Source organism: Eptatretus burgeri, chromosome 8, assembly GCF_056783735.1.
Source record: "Eptatretus burgeri isolate ZD-2024b chromosome 8, Ebu_testis_v1, whole genome shotgun sequence".
NCBI classification, from domain to species: Eukaryota; Metazoa; Chordata; class Myxini; order Myxiniformes; family Myxinidae; genus Eptatretus; species Eptatretus burgeri.
This window is the reverse complement of record NC_140968.1, coordinates 8,016,008-8,037,346: the sequence shown is the minus strand read 5'-3', so window position 1 is coordinate 8,037,346 and position 21,339 is coordinate 8,016,008. Positions and strand designations below refer to the sequence as shown.

The 21,339-nt window shown below is 36.0% G+C and overlaps 3 protein-coding genes across 6 annotated transcripts in view; all 3 read left to right on the top strand.

The window, feature by feature from the left end:
• LOC147021034 (uncharacterized) overlaps positions 1–2,083 on the top strand; it is a 30,103-nt gene extending 28,020 nt beyond the window's left edge. The window contains exon 4 of one of the 2 annotated variants that reach the window (XM_085893628.1): positions 1,808–2,083. In XM_085893628.1, coding sequence (XP_085749754.1) covers positions 1,808–1,849 — 42 coding nt within the window. In that variant the 3' untranslated portion in view covers positions 1,850–2,083. Of the gene's footprint in view, positions 1–1,737 lie in introns of both variants that reach the window. The other variant, XM_085893627.1, reaches the window with a different exon arrangement.
• A 32-nt stretch (positions 2,084–2,115) lies between these two features.
• Positions 2,116–21,339, top strand: part of LOC147021032 (uncharacterized) — a 65,117-nt gene continuing 45,893 nt past the window's right edge. For all 3 annotated transcript variants that reach the window (XM_085893567.1, XM_085893566.1, XM_085893565.1), the window contains exon 1: positions 2,116–2,248. The gene's annotated coding sequence lies outside the window, so the exon portion shown is untranslated. The remainder of the gene's footprint in view (positions 2,249–21,339) is intronic.
• Positions 3,569–6,746, top strand: LOC147021033 (uncharacterized). Its single transcript, XM_085893622.1, has 4 exons — positions 3,569–5,430; positions 5,527–5,720; positions 5,817–6,029; positions 6,126–6,746. The coding sequence occupies exons 2-4, from the start codon at positions 5,607–5,609 to the stop codon at positions 6,729–6,731; spliced, it is 933 nt and encodes a 310-aa protein (XP_085749748.1). The 5' UTR covers positions 3,569–5,430; positions 5,527–5,606; the 3' UTR covers positions 6,732–6,746.

The window sequence follows — 21,339 nt, the reverse complement described above, 5'->3', positions numbered from 1 at the left end:
GACAGAGCCTCTTTGGGGGTGGGCCACCAACAATGGGAGGCAGAGTTACCTCAGGACGGATCCCTCCCACCTCGCAGGAGGGGTTGAATAATTGTCGGTGCGATCCGTCTGGGTCGTCTCGTCTGGTCTGCTGGCCATCTTCCGTGTTGGTGCGATCTGGTGCCTGCCACTTTGTCTTGGTTCCTTGGTGCTTGGTGCGAGATTGTCCGTGTAGGTTTGAATCCCACCGTGGTGGTTGGAGCGTCCGATCTTCCCAACCCCCATCCACAATAATCCAGAGCTCCACAAGAGCAGGTCGGCAGACCGTGCGAACGCGGTCAGGTACCAGCAGAACTCTGACCCTCCAGTTCGCCTATCCTCCCGGGCTGGAGGTCAGAATAAAGGCCGGCCGGCTCCATTTTCTTTTGGTGTGTGTGGCGCCAGTCTGTTAAGTAGAAATTGTATAAGTGTTGATTGCTCATTGTACATTGCATTTTTCTTTGTGATAACTTTGCTCTGTGTCTCCCTCCCTTGGAAATAAATATCTGTTAAATGTTCCAGTTCATTGCCTGTCGTTTCTATCATTGACCCAGCATGGTTCGGGCTTGAGAATTAGTGAGGCAGTTTGTGCCATAAGTTGTCATTTGGACCGGCGCGGCTCTGGAAATTCCTGCTTGGTTATGCCGGAGCCGAGTCGCTCGATGCGACTCGTTTCGGAGAAGGTCCGCCGAGGGTGTGGTTTCCCTGGTAATTAGAGGACGTGGGTGCTTAGGTATATTGGAATTGGACAATTAACCCTACCCCACGCTGTCGAAATAGAGGCGTCCACGGTCCGCTGAGGGACCCGTGACCTTTGGAGTTATCCAAGGGTTACGACCTTCAATTCCAGATGTCGGTGGGGAAGGCCCTACTGCTCCGTCTTGCGGCCGTTATCACCACCGAAACCCGACACCGCAACAGTACAACCAGGCGGATAGTCACACCACATTATCAATTATAATATGTGATTAATCACATTAATTAATTCCATGCAAATCTTTCTCGTGCTGCAGGTTTTCTGGATTCATCACTTCATCAATTTGCACCTTTGTTTATAAAACCCTTGGCCCAACACAGTGTTTGCTTGGCCTGGTGGTGTTTTCATCTGCACCTCTGGCTCATGATGCAGTGAATTAAAGTTTAAATCACATGTACTCAATGTTTATTTATTAATTACTGATGACCTTGACATTAATGAAAATGAACACTGACGTGGACTGATGGAGTTGGCCGAAAGCTCATCTCAGGAAATTTCAATCAATTAAAATAAATACATGTATATTTTTTGGTTTGAGCAACAATCTTTGGATCACTCACTCCAGCATGTGGGAGTGAAACAGGAATTTAGTGTAAAACCAAAACCATTTTTTACAGGCACATGAGAAAGGAAATGTTTGTTTTCACTTGTTTTTGAAGTGATATCTTAAAAGGAACATGTCAGTTTGTGGAGCCCAGTAACATCTTGTGGATTGTTCTTTGGACCAGGTCACTCAAGTGAACTAATCATGTGGATTGTACTTTGGACCAGGTCACTCGAGTGAACTAATCATGTGGATTGTTACTTTGGATGAGGTCACTCGAGTGAACGAACCATTTGGAGTGTACTTTGGACCAGGTCACTCGAGTGAACAAACCATGTGCTGCAGATATTGATGTTCGGATTGTTAATTTGAGTTTCAATGCGGGAGAATAATTTATTTTTATGGTTTTGTATTACAGCCGATTGCTGCTGGTTGCATCATTGCTGGAAGTTCGGCTGTGCCGGTGATGCACGACCCCTTGTTTCCAGGATGGTCCTTGTTTTGACGATCTCAGGAGGATGACAGACTGAATCAACCCACGTGATGTGAGGTGAAGGACAACGGGGGCTCCACCTCAACACGTGGTGTTGTGTATCGACCGGACGTGAGAGGGAGCGATGAGGAAGAAGACTCGGGGTCAGAGGTCAGGAGGTGTATTGTGAAAACCTTGTAACGTTCCGATGTCGGTTTAATAAAACCGTTGGAGAATATTGAATTCCTCATTCTTGGAGTATTTTACAAAACAACAAAACCGTCAAATACAATGGTGGAGATCAGTGAAAACAAGGAGAAAAATGAACACGAAGAGGAGGAAGAAGAACAAGAGAAAGGGAAGGACGATGAAGAACTTCCGGGTTGTTGTTCCTGTAAACCTCGTACAGAATCTCGAACCGAGATCCTCGTGGTCGGGACGGGACTGATGGGAAGAGGTATTTTGGGAATTCTTATTTAACACTAAAAACGGGAATTTAAATATAAAATAATTTTATGTTTCTTCATGACGTCGATGAAGGAAAGTTAAAGGATTTTTATTGAATGTTTGTTGAGGTGTTTGTTAATTTAATGAGGGGTTTTTCACTCCTTTTGTTTATTATCAAATCATCACAAAACTTCCTACATCGACAATGAAACATTATTCTTTTTAACAACAAAACTACCAGAAACATTTTATAATTGGCTTGAATATCCAATTTCCCCCCAATCGTGCTGGCCCCCGCCGCCCTGCCCCCAATCGTGCTGGCCCCCGCCGCCCTGCCCCCAATCGGGCTGGCCCCCGCCGCCCTGCCCCAAATCGGGCTGGCCCCCGCCGCCCTGCCCCCAATCGGGCTGGCCCCCGCCGCCCTGCCCCCAATCGGGCTGGCCCAACTGCCCTGCTCCCATCGGGCTGACCCCTGCCGCCCTGCCCCCAATTGGGCTGGCCCCCATCACCCTGCCCCCAATCTGGCTGGCCCCCGCCGCCCTGCCCCCAATCGGGCTGGCCCCCGCCGCCCTGCCCCAAATCGGGCTGGCCCCCGCCGCCCTGCCCCCAATCGGGCTGGCCCCCGCCGCCCTGCCCCCAATCGGGCTGGCCCAACTGCCCTGCTCCCATCGGGCTGACCCCTGCCGCCCTGCCCCCAATTGGGCTGGCCCCCATCACCCTGCCCCCAATCTGGCTGGCCCCCGCCACCCTGCCCCCAATCGGGCTGGCCCCCGCCCCCCTGCCCCCAATCGGGCTGGCCCCCGCCTCCCTCCCCCCAATCCGGCTGGCCCCCGCCACCCTGCCCCCAATCGGGCTGGCCCCCACCGCCCAGCCCCCAATTGGGCTGGCCCCCGCCGCCTTTCCCCAAATCAGCCTGGCTCCCGCCGCCCTGCCCCCAATCGGGCTGGCCCCCATCACCCTGCCCCCAATCGGGCTGGCCCCGCCACCCTGCCCCCAATCGGGCTGGCCCCCGCCACCCTGCCCCCAATCGGGCTGGCCCCCGCCACCCTGCCCCCAATCGGGCTGACCCCGCCACCCTGCCCCCAATCGGGCTGGCCCCGCCACCCTGCCCCCAATCGGGCTGGCCCCCGCCACCCTGCCCCCAATCGGGCTGGCCCCCAATCGGGCTGGCCTCGCCACCCTGCCCCCAATCCGGCTGGCCCCGCCACCCTGCCCCCAATCCGGCTGGCCCCGCAACCCTGCCCCCAATCCGGCTGGCCCCTGCCACCCTGCCCCCAATCGTGCTGGCCCTGCCCCCCCCCTCCCATCAGGAACCGAAATATCTCCCATCCATGTACAAATCTAGTTTGTGAGATGACAGTGGAGGACTTTGTTGAACCTGGATATTTATCTTCTCGGAAAGTGTAAAAACATGATGTATCTGTGATATGACGGTGTAGGACTTGTTGATCAGGATATTTATCCTCTCAGAAAGTGTAAATTCATGATGTATCTGTGAGAAAGTTCAAGGAAAAGTAAATTGAGATGTTTGTTTGTTCTTCTCCACACGTGGGTTTCAGAAGGTGGAACGGAACCCTCCAGGTGTGTGTATAATATGTGTATCATCACTTCAATATATGTGTTTATTTTCACCCCTTGGTTGCATCGGTATGTCTGTATGTGTGGATGGATGTATTGTTACGGATTTGGAAACCTTGTGCACACAAACAGCCAGAGTCCCCGTAGTTCAGTTATTTCGATAAGAATGTGTTTTGTCGTTAGAATCCATCCCTTATGTCTAATGGGAATTTTGTTTGTGCGCTGCGAGTGATTTTTAAGTTAGGTTTTTATGACATCCACAACATCAACAACAACGACGCCGACCCACACTCGACCCCGTCGCCATTGCCCATGTGTTTTTGGCTGAGGGCGTGGGTGGAGCCTCCGTCGCTTCGGATCGAGGCTCTGCCCCAAGGCAAGGCATGGACGTTTCCTCCAGCGAAGGGCGAGCATGACACGCATGCCCCAGCCAATCGGGAAGTGACCGAGTCGTCCGACAACCCCACGTCCAATCAGGAGGCGAAGAGAACAGACCCCTCCCAACTCAGAAGAGTGGAGTGGTGGTCAGTAGGGTAAGAATACTGATTCTGGCTCACTTTTCCCCATGTAAATGAATGGGGGATTTTCAGCGATTCCCTTTTTTTTCCCTAAAAATAAACCCCCTTTTTATCCCAAGGTATATTTATTTGTCTCCCCTTTTAACCTGGAGGTTGAACCTCATTGAATTGAACACCTGGGGGTTGAACAGCTCACTCATTGAACCTATAAAGATTTGTTCATTCTCAAATTCCTTCAATAGTTTAATTTTCTTTGCACAATAATCCCCATCTAAAATATTGACAAACAAAACATTTGAATCTTTATATTTTTTAAGATACCCCTTTTGTGCCATTACGAAATGATAAACTTCTCTTAATGCTCTTGTTTGACCACCTCCTGAGCCACAGGTTATTTTTTGTTAAGCCCCGCCCACTTTTCTTTAAGCCCTGCCCACTTTTGCTAAGCCCCGCCCACTTTCCACAAGGTATTCAATAAGCCCCGCCCACTTTTCTTTAAGCCCCGCCCACTTTTGCTAAGCTCCACCCACTTTTTGTGAGGTATTTTTTTCTAAGCCACGCCCACTTTGCTAAGCTCCGCCCACTTTTCATGAGGTATTTTTCTAAGCCACGCCCACTTTTCCTAAGCCCCGCCCACTTTTGCTAAGCTCCACCCACTTTTCGTGAGATTTTTTTCTAAGCCACGCCCACTTTTCCTAAGCCCCGCCCACTTTTGCTAAGCTCCACCCACTTTTCATAAGGTATTTTTTCTAAGCCACGCCCACTTTTCCTAAGCCCCGCCTACTTTTGCTAAGCCCCGCCCACTCTTACATCATTTCCAGTTCATCTCTGACTCACAAAGAAATCACTAGAAAATTACAGGATGTTATGGTTTTGAAAAATTTCCCAATGAAGGCTTGCCCAGGCTTGCCCAGGGAATTTCCAAAGGAAACCACACCCACCAGTCTTTCTCTATAAAAGCTTCAAGCCCAGGTTCCATTTTAAACATTTGTTTTTGCTGGCAATGGTGTGCTGTGTGCTTGCCTGGAACTCTCTGTCTTGTATGGAACTAAACCTTCAAGTTGATGAACTGGATTCAAACCTCTTATCTGTTGAGGTAAGATTTTTATTTTCCTATTTTCAAACTTTGATTGAAGCATACTCATTTAATAATTAAATAACTTAATTAATACATTATTATTTTCTCTCACAGGAAATTGTATCTGAAATACAAAATGAAAATACTGCTTTTGCTACAACTTGGGGGAAATTGTTGGCTTGGTTGAAGACCTTATGAGCGACCAAGACCTTGAGTGGGATGACTTTGGGGTTCCTTGGAACTCTCTGACTTGTATGGAACTAAACCTTCAAGTTGATGAACTGGATTCAAACCTCTTATCCATTGAGGTAAGATTTTTATTTTCCTATTTTCAAACTTTGATTGAAGCATACTCATTTAATAATTAAATAACTTAATTAATACATTATTATTTTCTCTCACAGGAAATTGTATCTGAAATACAAAATGAAAATACTGCTTTTGCTACAACTTGGAGCGAAATTGTTGACTTGGTTGAAGACCTTGTGAGCGACCAAGACCTACAGAACGAGCAAGACCTTGAGTGGGATGACTTTGGTGTTCCTTGGAACTCTCTGTCTTGTATGGAACTAAACCTTCAAGTTGATGAACTGGATTCAAACCTCTTATCTGTTGAGGTAAGATTTTTATTTTCCTATTTTCAAACTTTGATTGAAGCATACTCATTTAATAATTAAATAACTTAATTAATACATTATTATTTTCTCTCACAGGAAATTGTGTCTGAAATACGAAATGAAAATACTGCTTTTGCTACAACTTGGGGCGAAATTGTTGGCTTGGTTGAAGACCTTATGAGCGACCAAGACCCACAGAACGAGTTCGTCCTTGATGACCCAACCAAAGAGTTATACCTTGGAGACCAGCAAAATCCTGAAAAAGAGTTTTACAGCAATAGTACTCATTGTGAGTTATCAAGACAATACCCACTGAACAAGTTATACGTTGATGAGCCAGAATACAAGTTTTACCTTGGAGACTCACAAATTTTGAAAAAATCAGTAAATGAGTTCTGCCTTGATGGTTTAAATAACTACCTTGGAGACTCAGGAAAAGGGTACTGCCAAGATGGTTCTAAATATGGGAACTACCTTGGAGACTCACAAATTTTGAAAAAATCAGTAAATGAGTTCTGCCTTGATGGTTTAAATAACTACCTTGGAGACTTGGAAAGTTGGGTTTATTTTGAAGACTTGAAATGCTACCACTCTTTGGGATTTAAACCTATCAAGAAAGTTCTTACTCCCTCTTTCTATGTTATCAAACCTGAAAGCCTTAAACGACAGAATTGGAAGAAGAGAAAAAAAAAAAAAACGTAAAATATATATATATATATATATATATATATATATATATATATATATATATATATATATATATATATATATATATATATATTTATATATATATATATGTGGAAATCTCATTTTGAAAAAGACATTGTGTTGGGTGAGGATTGAGTTGGGGTTGAGATTTTGAATGTGAGGGTTGGGGTTGAGATTTTGAATGTGAGGGTTGGGACACACACACACACACACACACATACACATCAACAAACAAAAGTTAAGCCTTGACTATTCAGTTGAGGATTCTGTGTTTGGGGTTCACAGATCTAAGAACGTCCACCCCTTGACACACATTATATACTGTTATACACCTCGGACTTGGCCCTCGAGTGTCCACAACGGTGTATAGTAGGAGGGAGTGAAGCGCCAACCTATTGCTCCCATTGCACACACACACACACAAACAAAAGTTAAACCTTGACTATTCAGTTGAGGATTCTGTGTTTGGGGTTCACAGATCTAAGAACGTCCCCCTTGACACACATTATATACTGTAATACACCTCGGACTTGTCCCTCTAGTGTCCACAAAGGTGTATTATCTGCTTAGTTTTGTCTTTTGTAATTCCTGTGAATAAAATGAACCTAAAATCTCTTCCCCTTCCAAATCATATATTTTATAAGTCCAAGGAACCGTATCTATTACATCAACAATTTTAAAAAGTTCTTTCGTCCATCGTTCAGTAAAACCCTTTTCAAAATGAGATTTCCACCTATATATTCTTACGATATCACCAACTTTGAACTTAGGTTTTCTGACATTAATCTCTTTTTCATATTTTAATTTTGTAAATGTTTCTGATGGTTTCATATTTGTTGACGTGTGAATCGTGTCATTATACTTATCCACAATATCCTGAATAAAAGATGACCATTGTTGTGAACCGAGTTGTGTGAATTTTTTATATAGTCTCTCTTTTAAGGTACGATTAAAACGTTCAACAACAACTGCTTTCCCTTCATTAAAGGTACTGTATAATGTAATACTGTTATTTTTTAGAAAATTCATAAATGTCTTGTTATAAAACTCTCTACCCTCATCAGTCCACAATTTTTTAGGTGTTCTCTTACTTTTATGAAATATCTGTTGAAAAGCTAACATAAGAGTATTACCTGTTTTGTTTTTTAAAGGGACAACCCACGCATATCGACTCCTCAAATCAATAACGGTTAAAGCATACTTGTACCCCTTATCATTATTGAGTTCAAGCTGTTAGGGTTATCAAATCAGCAGACCAGATATAATCAACTTCCTTGGAATAAACTTTCCTTCTCTGAAACTTTGTGAATATTGGTTTTTGTAATCCATCAGCTAATTGCTCTTCAGTCTTAATGGCATCATTAGAGCCTATAAGTTTTTTGAATTTCCAAGTCCAAGTTTCAATTTAGCACTGATCATCTTCTTCACGATGAACCCATCAACTTTTTCTCTCAAGGTTGGATTTTGTATCAGAGACAAATTATACAACATTTCTCTATCGGCTTCATGCTTTTCTTCCAACGTTGTGGTATTCCCATAATCAATATCGTGTCTCATGCACACTTCATCAACTCTATTGATAGGCTGACTCCAGGATTTAGGATTGTCTGCCTCATCTAATCTTTTATCCAAGTTTGTGCCTGGACCACAGAAAGAATACCCTGGAAGATGTAATTCCCCTGGTATTCCAGTAGTTGTAAATTTACTTCCTGATAAAAACTTTTGTATATCTCCTCCGAGTTTGTGTTTGGAGATAAATTGATTTTTTTTTGAACCACACACCGAACATATACCTTTTTGTATAACCCTGTTATTTTTACTTTTAATATATGAAATATTTTTAGTATTAGTTTTCTTTTTACATTTGAGACAATAACTCATTTATTTATGAGAAAAATTCCTGCAGAGTGCAAAAACCTTTTTAGATTCCAACATGCACATTTGAATCTTAATTTTTAAAACATAAAGAATCCTTAGAAATGCCTTCACTCTCTCTCCTCCATTTATTTAAGAATGAAAAACTTGAATTAAAATGAAAATGAAATGAAAAAACTTCATTTCAAAAAAAAAAACATTTGAAAACTTGAAAATGAAAAACTTGAATTAAAATCCATATCTTGTCGATGCTAATAGTCTTGTCGAAAGTATTGCAAATAGACTTGTCAATTCTTTGTTTTCCTCCTCGGTGGGTTGAGTTATTTTCTGTAATACCACCAATCTTTTTTGAATCTCACTGGTTTCCATATTTTGATATTTATTCATTCTCTCTCTTTCCTCCCTCTCTCTTCTCTCTTTCCTCCTTCTCTCTCTTCTCCTTTTCCTCCTTCTCTTTCTTCTCCCTCTCTCTCTTCTCTCTTTCCTCCCTCTCTCTATTCTCTCTTTCCTCCTTCTCTCTCTTCTCCTTTTCCTCCTTCTCTTTCTTCTCCCTCTCCTCCTTCTCCTTTTCCTCCTCTTCCCTCTCTTCTTCAACTCCTTCCTCATCCCTTACTATCATTGAATCGTTTACACCCCATAGAATATTATACATATATTCATCAGGATTTCTTGTTATTCCTGTATCCAAAATAATTTTTTTTACAACAGGAAACCAATAAAATTTCTTTTGAATTTCTAAAAGAGCCTTACCTTTTCTTAATCTTATAATTTTTTCATTATTTAACATTCCAATTAAATCTAAAGTTGTCGGCTTATCAACATCAGCAGAATGCCAATCTTTTATTGAAAATACCTCATTCTTATGTTGTAGAACATATTTATTAAAATAACGAATACCCTTTTCTTGAAGGTATGCTTGGACACAGAAATGATAATTTTCTTGAAGCCTTCTTGCTGTCATTTATGTATTAGAAATATATGTTAGAATAATATTATGGCACGAAACACCTCCCCATCTTCCCAAAGTTAAATCATTTTGAATTTCCTTACTTATTATATATAATCCTGTTTTTTCTGTTTTCATGAGATAAACAAGGGCAAAACCATTATTATATTTACCCTTATTAAATTCTTTTATTTGTTGTTTACTAATCGTGGCTCCACAAAACTCATTCTCGATACCAAGTGCATAATATTCTTCCTTACGAGACTGATTTAATTGTTCCAGGTCTTCGAGGTTAATTTTAAATGACCAATTATACCCTAAATCATTCATATCATACCCCCATTGTTCTATTCTCATACAAACGATACGCCCTTCTTTATAAAAATTTATTTTAATTCGAACTGTGAATTCTGTATGACCTGGAGATAATATCAACACTTCTGTATCTTTGGAATACACAGCCGTTTTATTTAAGTATATATATTGTGATAAATCGCTTAATCTCACCAAGTCATTCGCGTCAGTCGGGCTTGGATAATTTTTTAATTTATAAGCATTTTTCATGTTAATATTTTTGTTTATATTATATTTATGTCGTTCAGCCTGTGCCTTTGTATAATAATTTGATAAATCAATATCCAGTTCTTGAGATACACCAAAGATAGAACCATCTTTACCAACATAAGTCATTTATATTAGATTAAAAATAATATCATAAAATTTTTATTTTTGTTGAGTTGAAATAACACATATAGACATAATTGACCACAACACTTGGAATTTAATTCTTGGACTTGAAATGTTTGATAAACACCATTCTGTAAGAATTTTATGACTTCAACAGGTGGTGGAAGACCAAAACTATCAAAATAATATTTGTCTTGACTATTAAAAATACAAACCCAATGAGAACCGTTCCCATCATTATCTTCTAAGTTCATAATAATATTCTTTGTATGTTTCGGCACATTTGTTAATTCATCTCTCATACAAATAACCACATTATGAATTTTTAATTTCTTACAATATTTGGCAAGTTGTAAATTTGATGTTGTATTCTTTCCAAATTCTTTCAACCACTCATCAATGCTCATTTATTTATGAGAAAGATATAATCCATTACCTCTTTTCGTTAATTTTACACCTGCTTGTGCTATAGAAGAAAGCATATCTCCAACTAACAATCTCGCTTTATCAGGCAGACCTTCAAGTTTTTCAGCAAAATCTACAATTACACCACTTCCACTAATTTGTTTCTCCAATTCTTTGTTATGTCTTTCCAATTCTTTTTGAGCCTGGAGTTGAGCCTTCCTTTCGTTGGCAGTTTTCACCGCTGTTGAAATACCACCCGTCAATGCTCCAACTGCACTTAAACCAGCAAATAAAGGAATTAGAAATGGGAGAAATCCTCCACTCGTCTCTCTTATTGAATATTTTTTCAACATTGGTTTTGTCATTTTAATTTTAAGTGAGCCAGTGTCATTCAAGATTTTAACCTGTTCTCTTGTGAGCAAAACATCAATTCTTACTGCTCCTTTTCTCTGAATTGTATTAACGTTAATCGTACAAGGCTTTTGATTTTGAACACAAGATGATAGTTTATGAAGATTGATTTGATTAACATATACCCCAGTTGGTACTTTGCCACTCATTTATTTAACAAAAAATTATGTGAGACTAATCATCACACCATTATCTGTATTAATCTGCAATTCTGTTTCTTCCAAAAGCAAACAATATGTATCAACTTCTTCACTCTCTCCTCTTTCAATGTATAGGGAAGTATCCACTCGATTAGACTTTATAGTTTCCTTTTGAGCGCTCAGGTCAAACGCATAGATTGTATACAAACTTTTAAATGCTGTCATATCCAAAATAGGTTCTTTATTTCCATTACTTTCACACACCTTTTGGTAAGACTTGTATGCTTCAGCAAAATCATTTTTTCCCAATTAATTTCCAATCTATCTCGTGGATAAAATGTTCCATCTAGAGAAACGCGAAGTTGTTTCACCTTAGCATTATCACTCAATGCATTATTCTTATCAGTCGCAGTATCACCATCTGGCTTTTTAAAAATCATCCACAGATATCGTGGCTTTCCTTCCAGAACACCCAACTTCCACGTGTAAGTAGTTTGATTGAGTTTAACGTGTTGACATCTTCTTTTGAGGTATGATACACTGAGTGGTTTCTTTGAGTTAAGTCTTCGATTCAACATCTCTTCTGTTTTAAGATTAGGAGTATATTCACTGATATACCAACTCATCTCCTCAATTACAAATTTATTCTGTTCACCAAAAGCACTACCAACACCAAAAAGCAATCTATTTTCATTATCATTCCTTTGTAGTTGAAATCTAATTTTAAGACCATACAGAACTTTATCATGATCACAAAATCCAAATATACCTTGAAGAGGAACTGCCACAGTAAAACTATTTTCTGCTTTTGTATCATCATTATACATTCCTTTCCTTTGAATATATCCAGGGTCTGTGTTTGTTCCCGTTGACATATCAGGAATAAAACCTTCGACAGATCCCTTTCCCATTCTATCACTGAATGTATAGAGTGTAAATTTCATCATTTCAGATACAGCAGAGACATAATCAACCGCTTCAACTTCTTGTGTTCCAATATACAATCGCACACTATCAAACATTTTCCAGAAGAAATCATTTACAAGTGTAGCGTTTGTGTTATTCCCAGTCTTAGTGAATTTAAATTTACACAACAAGAAACTTTCGGAGAGATTCAAATAGGTTTGTTGATTATTTATTTCAAAACTTTTTGTACCATTTGTATTCCAGTCTGTTCCAGTTATTGCATTTACCTTGAAGTAATCTTCTTTTTTAGTGGAGTTTGAGATAATAATAGTATCATCCAAATCATAGATACTATCAATTGCTTCCATACTTGTATTTATTTAGGAAAAAAGATGTTAAAACTTTTGAAACCCTGATCCAAGTATTTGAATTATTTTCTGTCGTTCTTGGGGGGACAACTGAGTTTTACCTTTCTTAATTTCTTTTATTGCTTGTAATTTATGAGATTCCTTCTGAGTATCTTTTATACTCTTTACAGCACCTGCTACATTTCCCACAGCAGAAGCAGTTGAACCAATTAGGTCTTTATGTTTAAGAATAGTTGAACCAATACCCATGAGAGTATCAATTATCCCATCTCCTCTAAATTGATGTCCGACACCCCTTTGTCTCTTAGGTTTATAGTATCCTCTACCAAGATACATACCTTCACCCTTGAAGTACGGGGAAAGGAACATCCCATCCCCTGTAATTATTTTATATTTTCCCAACTCGTGTTTCCTCACAATAACCATCGTATTTATTTATTGGAAAACTTCACGTAGGTGAATTCTGATGGATATAACTTCTCCTTTAAAAGAAATCACACGATTATCTTGGTCGGTTATCCTAAAATTTACTCTGTGTATGGTTTTTCCTGACACAGGTAGATAAACCAAATTTTTAGGTTCCATATTGAATTTATAACCAATTGGGGTTGAGTATGCGCTGAATGAAAATATTGTATTTGTTTTTTTCCATCATTATAAGCACCATCAATCAAATCACAGTGAATTAACACCGAATTTATTCCTGAGGATATTTGAATGACATTATCACTGTAAAACGTCCCATTAGTTTCAATCTTTTTTGAGGAGAAACCCAATAACTCTCTAAATGAATTATCAATTGTGAAATCAACCTTGTAGTTATTTTTAACTTTAATCGTTGATTTTGAAGTATGTTTTTGAATGTTTATAACAATATTTTTTGGTTCATCACCCTGTTCTTTCATAAGACGAGCAATTTCGGAAGATATTTGAGAAATCTCGTATGCTCCGGTGAGACTGTTATCGTTTTGTATCCACTTCCCGGATTATAACTAAACTTGTCATTTTTCTCGGTTATATTAAATAAGGTATTATAAGTTTCCATGGACAATAAAGATGCCTCATATTCTTTTGTTGTGTCAAGTTGTAGTGGGTATGGGAATGAAGATGTGTGGTCGCTTGTTGTGAAATTAAAACTCAGGATTGTGCTTCTCATCTTATTTAATATGAGATAAAATGTCTTTATATTGAGATTTATTAATTATTTTCATGTTCATCAACTGGTCTAAAATGGCTGATGCTTCATTAAAACAATTGTTATTTCCAGCCTTCTTACTGCCTAACAACAATAACAGTCTATTAACTAATTGTGATGGGTCATTTGGAAGAAAACTAATACCTGAACCAAGGATACTTAAAGCCTGAATAATGTGTTTCTCCTTCTCATTCTTCCTACTTTTACCAGAAAGAATAACCTTATAATTTAGAGTGTTCAGCAAATCAATATATACTCTATCATCATTATTTTCCATATCCAATGGTTTATCAATATACTTTGATTCATCCCTCACAGTTGAACCTTGTCTTCCATCTTTTGTGAGAAGAAACATTAATCTCGGAGTTAGTTTAACAGGGGGTTGAGCAGAACCCAAGAACCTTAATTCATCATTAAATATCAATACCTTTTCTTGAACAAGATGAAATATTGCTGGTTGTTCTGTTGGAATGAGTCCTGCTTTGGTTTTTGAATCCGCTGAATATTCATTGTTTTGAATAGCATTCACAATATAATCAGGGGTTGATTAATCTCTTCCAGTTGTTGAAATAAACCTTCATCATCATATTCTAATTCTCCTAAATGCTCTAATTCTTCCTCCGTCATTTGACTGAAATCTTTTAACATTTGAAGCTTTCTGGGAGTATATTCTACTGTGGGAACTGTGGAAACATCTTTCATTTTTTCTTGGGAAGTTTTTAAAAGTGGTTTAAAAAATTTCTCTTGTTTTCTTTCAAATGCTTCTTCGCCCGTTAGTTTCTGTCTGCGTTTCTTCTTTATGTCTTCCTGTTGTTTTACAACTTTTGAAACCAACTCTTGATGTTCCTTAAATCTTCTTGCTCTTTCTTTTGTATCCATTTATTTATTGTAAAATATCATTTAATGAATTGTAAAGATTAACAGGGAAATTTTCCTTTTCTTCATCATTCAAGTAGATGTGTTCAAATAAATCCTTTTCTTTAAATATTTCATCAAATTCTTTATTAACATTAATGCGAGTTGTAATTTCTTCTTCACTAATACTTGCATCTCTGCTTTTCATACGTTTGCGTTGAGTTTCTTCATCAACATCAAAACCGAATGATAAAATCTTCACTCCGCTCAGATATTTAAAAATTTGTCTCGTTCCTTCTGGATTAGTTTCTAATATCCCAACACCACCAGATTTTAGTTTCCTTAACTCACTCTTACAATGTGAATATTTTGTTGTACCAAGAGAAACCTCCTCAAATATTTGTCCTTCATTCCTCAATCGCATATGTTCCTCCACTGAAATATAGTGATAATCTTCACCTTTTATTTCTCCAGGTCTTATTGCTCTAGTTGTTGTTGATACAATGCGTATCACGGTGTGTTTTTTAAGGAAATTTACAATATTCTCATTTGTACTACACAAGAACCTTGATTTATGAAAGTTTTTTCCAGAAGCAGATTTACCCACAAGATTTATAATAATAGTTGTCATTTATATATGTAATTGTTTATAAAACAAAAAATATATCCCTTAATATCTCATCTTGTTTCACAACAATATATTTATATTTTTCAGTCGTGTGCTTCATGTAATCCTCAAATTTCTTTTTACTACATAATGTAGAACAATTATCTCTCCAAAAATTATTGATATCTATTGAATTTAACTTGAATAAAATAAAAGTATTAGCATTGTTTCTGATGGAACGACGAGGAAGTTGAAAGTACGATTGACTAAGATAAATACAATTACAAGAAGAATGTCTCCCTCTTGTGTAGTAGCTGTCCATTACCGTTTGGTTTCTCTCATTAACACAATCATCAAAGATAACGAGGTTCTTTTTGATTTATCCAAATCTTGGGGAGACGGTATATCATCCGTATTATCACTAAGAATACAAGTTATAGGATTTGATTTCTTTTTACATCTCTGTGTATCACAAAATAGTTGAATTATATCTTCAATGTTATAATCATTTAGGTTTTTTGACGTTTAAATAAACCGATTATATCTTCTTTTTGAAGACCAGCATTAAAACCTTGTGAGAGTAGTTGATACTCTGGTTGAAAACTCGACTTTGTGAAAATTATTAAATTATCATAATCTAAAAAGTTGGGAGTGAGGAGCATTTTTAAAAGTAAGCAGGTTTTTCCACATCCACTTGAACCAACTATGAGACATCTTTATGAATTTGGGAGATTTTTATGGTTGTTAAATTTTATCTTATTTTCCCAAATAGGTAAAAAATCATTCCTTTATATATTTGAAAAACAGGTTATTTAATTTATTATTGGCTTTTTTAGAAACTCTATATTTTATCCTAAGTTCAGGTTTAATTTCAAGATAATCCATTATTTTATTTATACAATATCTTGTGTTGATATTTCCCTGAAAATTACATCCATGAATAATATACAACAACAATCCTTTGAACATTTCTCTTATACGTTCAGTTTCTTCCCTTGTAAGGAAAGGTGTGTTATCACCCTCATACTTTACATTCATTTCTCTAATCAATCTTGTAAAGTAATTCATTTTTGGTGTAAATCTAAAAGAATTATTTTCCTTTTTATATTTTTTATTATCATTAATTAGAAGATAATCACAGAATATACATTGTTTATAGGCTTTTGACTGTGTTTAATCCCCGTCTTTCACACGCAGGACAATTCTCAAATTTGTCATATGGAGAATCAGGAAAGTATAGCATATTTATAAAGTAAAACTTTACTTAAACTGAAATTCATCTATACTTTCAGTTGTATATTACCATCGATATTGATATACTTTTTTTCATTATCAGATTCAACGACAACATTTTTTATATTAAAGGTAATTTGAAAATTATCGTTAACTACTATTGAACGAAATGTCATTTCACCTGATATATTAACATCCTTTATTTCATCAGGATTTACATCTTTAGGGTTGTTGAAAAAAATACAAATTTCTCCTTGCATATTACAGATGGTCTTATCTTTTCTTTCTAAAGCTTCATCCATTAGGTTTTTGTTCTTTGATACTTTTTCTTGTTTCATTGCTTTTTCTAGTTTTGAATATATTACTAGAAGGAGAGGAGAAACTTTTGTTAGAGATACTTTAATTGATGTTCTACCAGGTATACTAAAAGCCCTTCCACTGAAGGAAATTGAAGAACTCATATTATTTACCATAATAGTTTTTATCCAATAGTTGTTATATTTATCTTTGTTCAATTTTACATCCTTGACATATTTCTCAGTATCTTTAACAGATGAAGAGATTGATTGAAACTTGTCTTTTGTGTCTTGAAACATTGTATTTATGAAGTGAAAAAGTTGGAGGATAAAATGTTTTTAAGCACAGATTCACCTATAAATTAAACGAAATTTTCATCAAGAAAATTTTAGTTTAAGCAAAGTTTTATTCTATAAATATGGTGAATACAACGTACTGCGATGTTTGTAATCACGAATATAAACATTATAGAAAACACCTCCGAACCAACAAACACACATTTAATCTATTTCATCAAATATCTCCTCTTGAGTTGGAAAGAAAACATTGTGATATCTGTTCAAAGGATGTTTTGAAGAGTAGTTATAATAAACATCTTCAATCACAAAAACACAAGAAAAATGAGTTTAAAGTAAAGGGAGACTATTATATTAAAAACACTGATGGGGCATTTAAAGGGCATATAAAAATAAGGATTTTTCAATTTGGAGAACCCGGTCCATCATCAATCGCTGAATCAATTGAAATAGTGAAACCCGATGTTGAAAAATTTATTAAAAAGACATTAAAAGAAATGAAAACTTTAAAGTTTTATATGGGAGTGAAAATGAATATGAAAAGACAAGATGAAGAACATACTCCTTATATGAGAACAGGTCTTCATTTTATAACATCATTTCAAGATTTTTTGAATAGTGGGGTTTATGAAGAACTATCAAGACAAGAGGAGGATGTTGATAATACAGTGGTAGGAAGTGGATTCAATATTAAAAAAATCATCTTTTTAGATATACACATTCTAAAATCAAACCCTCTTAAAGCTTCTTCTTATATTGAATTACCAAAAGAAATAAAACTAAAGAAGGCAGTTGTTAATATTAAGAACAATGATAATAAATGTTTTCTCTGGTCTGTTCTTGCTCACTTTCATCCACCAAAATGTAATTCAGAAAGAGTAATACAATATATGAAATATGAGAATACCTTGGACATTAAAGATTTTAAATTCCCAATGCCACTAACAGATATTTCTAAATTTGAGAAAAAGAATAATCTTTCTATTAATGTATATGGATTAACGGATACAAACAAAGTTCAAATATTAAAAATTTCAAACAACTATAAAAATGAAGAAACACACATTGACCTTTTATATTTTAGTGTTGGAAAGAATTCACATTACACATACATCAATAATTTATCAAGATTAATCTCTTCTCAGGTATTCAGAACAGCAAACAAAATATATCCTTGTAAGCGATGTCTTAATTCATTTCATACAAAAGAACGATTAGAACAACATTCAAAATATTGTAGTAATCATAAATCAGCTGTAATTACAATGCCTAAACCTGGTGAAAAGATTTCTTTTGAAGATTATAATAAATCTATCATGCACCCATTTGTGATATACGCTGATTTTGAATGTATCCTTAAAAAGATAAATACTGCTTCTCCTAATCCAAAAGAACCATATACAAATAAATATCAAAAACATATTCCTTGTGGTTTCTGTTATTATATCAAATCATCTGTTGGAGAAAAGTATAACAAACTTGAACATTATCGTGGAAAAAATGCTTCACAAGAGTTTGTAAAACGATTAGAAAAGGATTGTATAAGACTCACTAAATTAATGAAAGAAACAAATGAACCGATGAAATTAACCAAAGAAGAAAAATTAGAATTTAGAATGAACAATATCTGTCATATTTGTGAGGGGGAAATTAAAGAGTCTAAAGTTGGAGACCATTGTCATCTTACTGGTAAATATAGAGGTCCCGCTCATTCCTGTTGTAATCTTAATTATAAATTACCTTCTTTTATTCCAGTCTTTCTTCACAACAGCGCCAACTATGATACACATCTATTTATAAATGAACTTTCAAAAACACCAGGGAATATTTCTGCCATAACAAACACAAGTCAAAAGTATATTTCATTTTCAAAAATGATATTCACAAAACCTTTAACTCGTATTAGGTTTCTAGATTCTTACAAGTTTATGGGAACACCACTAGCCGACCTCGCATCAAATCTAAGCTCCACGGACTCTTTTCCAAATCTTAATTCATTCTTTCCAAAAGAAGAAATTCTCACTAAAGAGGAAATTCAGATTAAAGAGAGAATTCAAAGTAAAGAGGAAACTCTAATTAATGAAGAAATTCTAACTGAAGATGAAATTCTAATTATAAAGAAAATTCGAGCTAAAGAGGAAATTCAGATTAAAGATGAAATTCTGATTAAAGACGGAATTCTTACGAGAGAGGAAATTCAAACAAGGAATGAAATTCAAAGTAAAGAGAAAATTCTTACAAGTAAGGGAATTTATCCTTATGATTATATGGATTCATTTATGAGATTTAAAGAAACACAACTTCCTTCAAAAGAAAGTTTCTATAATAACCTTTATGAAGAAGAGATAAGTGATAAGGAATATAAACACGCACAAGAAATATGGAAAATATTTAAGATAAAGAACCTTGGAGAATATCATGATTTATATCTAAAAACAGATGTTTTATTGTTAGCTGATGTGTTTGAGGCTTTTAGAACACTCTGTCATAATAAAAATTGTTATGGATTAGACCCTGCCCACTATTTCACAGCTCCTGGTTTAGCTTGGAGTGCAATGTTGAAAATGACAAAACAAGATATAGATTTAATCAGTGATGTTGATATGCTTTTGATGATTGAGAAGTCCAAGAGAGGTGGAATATCACAAGTATGTTCAAAAAGATATGCGAAAGCAAATAATAAATATCTCCCAAATTATGATAGTGAAAAAGATAGTAATTATTTGATGTATTTTGATGCTAATAATTTGTATGGATGGGCAATGTCTCAATCTCTGCCTTATGGTAAATTAGAGTGGGTGGAAGAAAAGGATTATGAAAAGGCTTTGATGAATATTGTTATTTCTTCTCAAGAGGAATTGAATGACGAAGAAGAAGGTTATTATTTTGAAGTTGATTTGAGGTACCCGAGTGTTCTTCATAATAAGCATAAAGACCTTCCTTTTGCATGTGAGAAAGAAACCCCAAAGAAAGAATGGTTCAGTGATTATCATTAAAGTTTTAATATTAAAGGCAAATCAACAGAAAAGTTATTAACAACATTCTATGATAAAGAGGGATATGTTTTACATCAGAGAAGCTTAAAACAGTTTTTGAGAGAAGGATTGAGAGTAGCTAAAATTCATAGAGTTTTAAAATTTAAACAAAGTCCTTGGGTGAAAAAGTATATTCAATTCAATACAGATATGAGAGCAAATACAAAAGTAAAATTTGAAGGGGACTTTTATAAATTAATGAATAATGCTGTATTTGGAAAGACTATGGAAAATGTTAGAAACAGGCAAAACATTAGATTCGCAACATCTTGGAAAGAAGCTTCGAGATTGATAAATAAACCAAGTTTTGAGAGAGAAGAGGTTTTTTCAGAGAACTTTTCTGCAATTCATATGAAAAAGGAAAGTATTGTAATGGATAAACCAATTTATATTGGAACAGCAGTTCTTGATTTATCAAAGATATTGATGTATGATTATTTGTATAATGACTTAAAGAAAGAGTATGGTGAAAATGTTTCATTGTTGTATATGGACACTGATAGTTTTATCCTAGATATAAAAACTGATGATGTTTATGAAGATATGAAGAAAAATATTGGAGTATATGATACAAGTAATTTCAGCAAGAAGAGTGAGTTATTTTCCAAAAAGAATGAAAAGGTTATTGGTAAGTTTAAGGATGAGTTAGGTGGAAAAGTAATGAGTGAGTTTATTGGATTGAGAGCAAAGGCATATGCTTATAAGTATGGTGAACAGATTGATAAGAGGTTAAAGGGAATAAAGAAATATGTAATAAAGAAATCAATAACTTTTAGAAATTATTATAATTGTTTGATGAATAAGAAAGAAGAATATAGGAAAATGAATACAATAAGAAGTTATAAACATAACATATATAGTGAAGAAGTAAATAAAAAGGCATTAGGAGCCTTTGATGATAAGAGATTTATTTTAGATAATGGAATAGATTGTGTTCCATATGGATATTGTATGATAGAGTGAATAGAATAGATTGTGTTTTAACGATGGGAAGATGGGTTAGGGTTTTTTAAGGGCTACACTTGGTTTTTCACAATATATAAATGGTTAAACCAAGTATTAATCAAACTAAAGAGTGGAGAAAATCTCAGTCTTGGTATATAAATGGAAAACATAATGAATGTGAAAAATATTAAATAAGTCTTATTGAAAAAATAACTAAAACAAAGGTAAATAAAACAAATAAGCGAATCAATTTAAAAACTAGTAAGTTAGAGGATGTAAAGAAAAAAATGAATATCCTTGAATGGACTGAAAACTTTGATGGTTATCAATTGAACAATGAAAAAACAATTTACTATAATCTCAAAATGATATGTGGCTCAGGAGGTGGCCAGATCAGAGCA